This window comes from Plasmodium falciparum (assembly GCF_000002765.6).
Source record: "Plasmodium falciparum 3D7 genome assembly, chromosome: 2".
In the NCBI taxonomy this organism is placed as follows: domain Eukaryota; phylum Apicomplexa; class Aconoidasida; order Haemosporida; family Plasmodiidae; genus Plasmodium; species Plasmodium falciparum.
In genome coordinates, this window is record NC_037280.1 from 222,501 (window position 1) to 230,000 (window position 7,500).

General features: G+C 18.1%; 3 protein-coding genes across 3 annotated transcripts; 2 read left to right on the forward strand and 1 right to left on the reverse strand.

Annotated features, from left to right (window-relative positions):
- Nucleotides 1-977: 977 nt before the first annotated feature.
- Nucleotides 978-2,351, forward strand: PF3D7_0205400 (PCI domain-containing protein, putative; the record flags this gene model as incomplete). Its single annotated transcript, XM_001349528.1, has 1 exon — nucleotides 978-2,351. The coding sequence occupies one exon, from the start codon at nucleotides 978-980 to the stop codon at nucleotides 2,349-2,351; it is 1,374 nt and encodes a 457-aa protein (XP_001349564.1).
- A 710-nt stretch (nucleotides 2,352-3,061) lies between these two features.
- PF3D7_0205500 (DNA-directed RNA polymerase II 16 kDa subunit, putative) lies at nucleotides 3,062-3,745 on the reverse strand (the record flags this gene model as incomplete). The annotated part of the gene is made up of 3 exons (XM_001349529.1): nucleotides 3,062-3,314; nucleotides 3,484-3,580; nucleotides 3,697-3,745. The coding sequence occupies 3 exons, from the start codon at nucleotides 3,743-3,745 to the stop codon at nucleotides 3,062-3,064; spliced, it is 399 nt and encodes a 132-aa protein (XP_001349565.1).
- A 1,779-nt stretch (nucleotides 3,746-5,524) lies between these two features.
- PF3D7_0205600 (conserved Plasmodium protein, unknown function) lies at nucleotides 5,525-7,432 on the forward strand (the record flags this gene model as incomplete). Its single annotated transcript, XM_001349530.1, has 1 exon — nucleotides 5,525-7,432. The coding sequence occupies one exon, from the start codon at nucleotides 5,525-5,527 to the stop codon at nucleotides 7,430-7,432; it is 1,908 nt and encodes a 635-aa protein (XP_001349566.1).
- Nucleotides 7,433-7,500: the final 68 nt, after the last annotated feature.

The window sequence follows — 7,500 nt, forward strand, 5'->3', positions numbered from 1 at the left end:
CTTGTTTTTTATTTTTTCTTATATTATCTCATTTCTTTTTTTTTTTTTTTTTTTGGTAGAATATCATACATATATATTTTATATATATATATTACATCAAGTATTAAAAAAATAATTAAATTACAAAATAGATAATATTTCAATGATTGTTACTTTTTATATTACTTTAATTTTTTCATAATTTTATATATTTATATAAAATGAACTTTTTGTAGTATTATAAGGAATATATAAAAAAATATATTCATTATATATATAATAATTATATAATGGGAAATAAAAGAAAAAATTCGTTTTATTATTAAATTCAAATATTTATATATACATATATATAATATATATATATATATATATATTATATATATAATATATAGAATACATTATATAGGCAGTTTTTATTTACAAGCCCATAAGAACATATATATATTATTAATATATATATATATATTTATATAATAGCTATTTTTAAGAGATATTTTTTTTAAGAAGGAACAAGAATAATTCCATTACTTTATTATTTATTTTATTTTATTTTATTTTATTTTTTTTCTCCTTTGTTTTTATTTTTGTTGAAGAGAAATGTATTTAAAATATAAAAAATAAAAATAAGAAAATAAAAAATGAACTGAAGGAATGTGATAATAAATAAATTTGAATAAAAAATATATATATAATAATACATTTTTGTTGTAATAATAAACTTTAAATAAATTCAAAAAGAGGTATATACATAAAAAAAAATATATATATATATATATATATATTATATATTTATTATGTATAATTAATTTTTTTTTAGTACCCACTTAATATTCCTTTGTAGTTATAACAATGTCCCTATATATATATATATATATAACATGTGACATGTTACATATATTACCTCTTTTTTTCTTTTCTTTTCTTTTCTTTTCTTTTCATTTTTTTATTTTTTTTTATTTATTTTTTTTCAGTTAATTATTTTTGCGAGTATGCAGATGAATGAAGAGAATATTATTACGAGGAAGATAAATTGTCTGAGAAGTACTTATGAAGAAAAAAAATTAAGATATAATGATGATGATATGATAAATAAGAATTATGAAGAGATGCTTGATAAAATTGAAGAATGTATAAAGTTAAGAAATGGATATAAAATATGTTTTGTTTTAAAAATATCGCAAATACCTCTTGACATTTATGTTATTGACAATATTAATGAAAATGATGTAAGAAGGATGATAAAAAAGAAAAATAGTTATAATAATAATATATTAAAACCATTTGAACAATTAATATTAGATCATTTTAATATTATAAAAATATTATGTAATAAAAATAATATTAATTGGGATACTTTAATAAATACAAGTTGTAAATTCTTATCTACTTTTCTTCAAATTTATTGTGATAATTTATGGTTATTACCATATTTATTAACCATTTGCTCATTTTTAAATAATATAAGTACATTAGCCGATTCCTATATTACTAGTAATAAAAATGATATATATAATGAAGAAAACGAAGATATAAATAATAAAAATAAATATACTATTGAAGTCCTAAATTCTATTAGAGGAAAAATAGGTATTGTTAAAGGAGATATAGAAAAACATGGTGGATTTGTTATATTAATGTTCCAATCCATAAAATTATGTATGAAATTAAATAATATGCAAATCACATCAAGCTTTCTAAAAATTATAAACTCTACAGATATTAATTATTCATATATACCAACATCTTTTATCGTTTTATTCAAAAACCAATTAGGAAAATTGTATTTACAAAAGCTAGAATATGAAAAAGCAGAAAGTGAATTCATTTGGGCATTTTCTAATTCAAATAAAAGCAAAATTGAATTTAGAAAAATCATTCTTGAATCTCTAATAACCATAAGATTAAATAAAGGTTTATATCCACCCAAAAAATTATTACAAAAATATAAACTTTCAATCTATATAGATATTATTTATTCCATAAAAAGAGGAAATATTTTCTTATATAATAATGTTATGAATAACTTTTCTAGTTATTTCTTTCATAAAGGTTTAAACGAATGTATAGAACAAATTCATTTTATTGTTAAAAGAAATCTTATCAAAATTGTTGTAGATTGGTGGAATAAAATGGTTCAAGAAAATAATCAACAAAATAAATTATATAAAGTACCTATTTATTTATTTCATCATATTTTCAAATGGGCACATATAACACAACATCATTCATATTTAGAAACTATATGTATTATAACATCACTTATCTTATTTCGTTATATTAATGCATATATATCTTATGATAATAATATATTGGTCTTGAGTAAAAATGACCCATTCCCATCCCTTTCCCACAACCAAGGGCCACGCTAGGAAATCAAATAGGTATAAAGGGAAATGCGTAAGGATATAAATCAATAAAAATAAATAAATAAAAATATATATATGTGAATAAATTTGTATTTATTCGATACATATTATGATTTATATTTATTGGATAAATGTTATGCTTTATATTTATTGGATAAATGTTATGCTTTATATTTATTGGATAATTATTATGCTTTATATTTATTCGATACATATTATGCTTTATATTTATTGGATAATTATTATGCTTTATATTTATTCCATACATATTATGCTTTATATTTATTCCATACATATTATGCTTTATATTTATTCGATACATATTATGCTTTATATTTATTCGATACATATTATGCTTTATATTTATTGGATAAATATTATGCTTTTTTTTTATTATTTTATTTTTTTTTTTTTTATGATGTAGCTTCTATATGGCTAACTTTTTATGTCTTTTTAAAAACGAATAAGTAAAACTGTTTTTTTAAAAAAAAAAGAAAAAAAAAAAATAGTTTATATATAAAAATATATATTTTTTGTATATATGTAAATATTTAAAAAAAATAAATCTTCATCATAAACAATAAAAATATAAATAAATAGATACACACATATATATAAATACATATATATATATATATATATATATATTTACATATGTATTTAATATTTTTGTGTAATCCTCGGTATGATATGAGGTACTGCCCTTGCTCATTTTAAGAAACGTACATTTTATAGCTTATAAGATGTTCTAAAATAGAATTTAAGGTTTCGTCATTTAAACGAATTAACGAAGGAATTAAATATCTAGCTTCTAATATGGTCTTAGGTAAAAGATTAACTAACATGGCTATTTCATATTCATGTAAATCGCCTATACGTTCTAAGTTAGTTCTAATATCGACAATTGAACTTCTATTTTTTATTGCAGCAAATTTATTGGCATAATCATAGGACGATTTAATCAATCTTCAAAAAAAAAAAAAAATAAAATAAAAAAAAAAAATAAAATATATATATAAATAAATAAACAAATAAATAAATAAATAAACATATATTATATATATATAACATTCCTTATTGATTACATATTTTATGTATTTCATTTATTTCATTTATTTTATTTATTTCATTTTACGCTTGAGCTTCTTCATTTCTCTTGGATGTTAATCGAAGCTGGTCTCCCAAAATTAATTGAAGCTCACATAAATTCAAACATTTACAATTCTTAAAATCTATAAAAAAAAAATATACATATATATTATATATATATATATATATATATATATATATATATGTGATTCATGTTCTATTCACAAAAAAGAAAAAAAAAAAAAAAAATTAAACATACCAGGACCAAGGTCTAAATTTTTTATATCTCCATTGATATTATTTGCCATAAGTTTAAAAAGTTATAAACTTTTAAAGAACAAAAAAAAATAATAATAACAATAAATATATATATATATATTATATATATTATATATATATTACAATATAATTTAAAAAAATATGAATCTCAATATTTTTTTTTATTATTTTAAAATATTAAAAATTGGAATCATTTTGAAATGTTTTCTTATAATAAATATAATATTTTGAAAAAAAAAAAAAAAAAAAAAATATTATATATAATATATATATATATATATTATAACATTTGATATATTTTATAATTAAATGCATATATATATTTGTAGGTTAAATGATACATAATATCAAAATATTTATATAATATATATATATATATATATATATATATAATATATATATGTTTTTTTTTTAATCTATATTTTACAGGTATTCAATATTTATATTAAATATTATTTAAATTCTTTCCATAAAGGATTTTTCTTTTTTAAAAAATTAAGTATATTACAAATTAATAATATATATATGAAACCCATTTAGGTTTGTATATTATATATATATATAATACATATATATATATAATTATATCTATTTATTTATTTCTTTTTTTTTTTTGGGGTGTTTTTATAATAACGTTGTTCTTAAGTAATGATATAATAAAAATATTAAATACAAATGAAGAAATGATGATATATGGTTGATTTAGTAAGATAGTAATATATACATCATTAGATATATATAATTATTCTAAAAAGGTTTCCTTTATCGTTTACAATATATTTTTATACTTTTATTTGTTATCATTATATATATGCATAATTTTTAGAGAGAAAAAAGACTTGAACAATATATAAGGAAACCATAGTCACGGTTCATATAAACCTATAAAATGATATAACGAAAAAAATATATATCCATTAATAAATATATATATATATATATATATATTTCATATGTTGGACCTTTTTTTTTTTTTTTTTTTTTTATTAATTCTTCTTTTTAATCTTATAATGTTCTCATAGTTACCCATTTGAAAAAAATAGGCTCATAAAAATATAATATAATGTTATATACAAAAAATAATATAATAAAAATATTATTATATTATTATATTATTATATTATTTAGTAAATCCATATGTTGGATGTTTATAATAATCAAACTATACACACATAAATAAATATATAAAAAATAAATAAATACAAACATATATATATTATATATATATATATGTATATATAATAATTATCATTTATTGATGTCAAATATTTTATATTTGTATATTTTTATTTTTCCCATTTAATAAAATAAAAATAAAAATAAAAATATATATTATATATCATATATATATATATATATATATATATATATATATATATTTATTTATTTATTTATTTATTTATATAGTATTACATTATTATATATATTTAATCGTGGGTATTTTAACTTTCCGTGTGCTAGCCAAATGAACATTTTTATGTGCATACCTCAAATGGGAAAAAAAAAAAAAAAAAAAGAAGAAAAAATAAAAAGTGAAATTTTGAATATTTTAAATATTGGAACTAAATTCTAAGAAAAATGTAAAAAGAAAAAAAAAAAATATATATATAATATATGTATTTTATATATATATATATATATATATATATACATATATGTGTTATTTAATTTTTTTTTTTTCTCCTTTTATGTTCTCACAATTTCGCTCTCATATATAATATATATATATATATATATATATATATATATATATATATTTTTTTTTTATTTTATTTTATTTTTTTTTTTTTTTGTATTGTTTATAAGAAATGGGGTTCGTTAAGGCTGAAGAGTTCATAAATCACTACATGAGAGTTAACAAAGAAATAAAAGAACTATCTAATAGAAAGAATGAAGAGTTTAAATTTAACATTTTTATATTTTATTACAACAATATCGATTCTATATGTACGGAACATATATTACATTTCCATAAGAACTTGAAAAGGGAAATTAATGTATTTAGTTATGGTGTTGAGAAAAAAGAAGACTTAATAAAATTTTTTAATAAACATAATGATATATATTCAAAAAATAAAGATTATTATCGTGATTATTTCTTTCAAGTAATATTAATAGGTATATGTTCACATATAAATACAGATACAAGTATATATGAAGATATCGAAAAGTTTTTTAGTAATTTATTAAGTAAAACATATTTAGGTTATTTAAAATTTTTTGTTATAGATAATAAAAGACCATTTCATGAAATCTTTTTTAATAATGATAAATGGGAACTAGTATTGAATGAATTAGAACATAATGAAATTATGACAATTTATAATAATAAAAAAAATAATGATAAGAAAAAGTTGTATTCTAAATTTTATGATAATTATTATATAGTGAAAGAAGAAAATAAATGTTTATCGTTAATGGTATATCCATTTATACAATGTGCTGGTGAAGATGATGCATCAGCAATTATATTTATTTCTAGTATATCCTTAATGTCCTATTTAAAAACTGAACAAATTACATATGATTATTATAATAAAGAAATAAAAAATTTACATAATGATTCTTTAAATATTTCTAATGGACATTTTTTATCATTCGATTCAGAGAGAGGGTTACTACCTATGTTATCATTTATATCATTAAACGAAGCCTTAGAAATAGATGAACGTATATATATATATGATCATAAAAATGTTAAAAATACATTTAACCAAATACGAACGATGTGCCATATAGAAATTAAAGATTTTACTGGTAACTTTAGACAACTAGATTTAAAAAAACAAAATGAAATATTAATAAAATTAAAAAACTTTATTAAAATAATAAAACCTATGAATACATTAGCTTGGAAAAGAAGAACATATGTTCTATATAATAGTGATAGTTTCTATTTCTTAATTATACTCATACATATATATATTAATCGAATTAAAAAAATGGATACATATCTATATAATTGTTTAAAAACATCAGATTTCTTGTATAATATTTATAAAGATAGATTAAAACAATCAGAAATATATGATAAACTTATTGAAAAACATTTACATAAAAATGCAGCAAATTATTTAAGTATACTTATCAAAAAAGTTATGGAAAGTCATAAAAAATCCATAACCATAACATCTACTTTTAAAATATATATGGATATTTTCCAAACACCAAGAAACTCATATACACATCCATTTGAATTAAAACTAATATCCAATATGTTCTCTTCTTTCCAGTCATATTGTGTTGATAAATATAAAACCTATCATCTTATTGTATGTAATATAATCGATTCGGACGATACCATATTATATGGTTTCGCACCTTTAAATAAGAGAGACTACTGGCCCCTCATATTTTCGAAAATAGCTTATACAAATGCCGAACAAATTAATTATGACACATTAACTGATGTAAATACTATAAAAATAAGAAAAACAGATTTGAAATTTTTACTAGATGAAATTAAGGATGTATTCAGGGGAATTATTAAACATGATTATAAAAAGGAACTACAAGCCAACCTAAAAGGCAACCACGATGATGAAGATGAAGATGAAGAAGATGATGAAGAAAATGAAGAGCAAGAACTAGAAGAAGACGATATAATTGAAGAGGATTTGTTGGGGGATCAGCAAGATGAAGATTTGATGGACCAAAATGCTAACCATCATGAAATTCATGAAGATGACGACAACGAACATACTGAGCCCAACTAGAACAATAAATAAAAAAAATAAAAATAAAAATAAAAATATATATATATATATATATATATATATATATA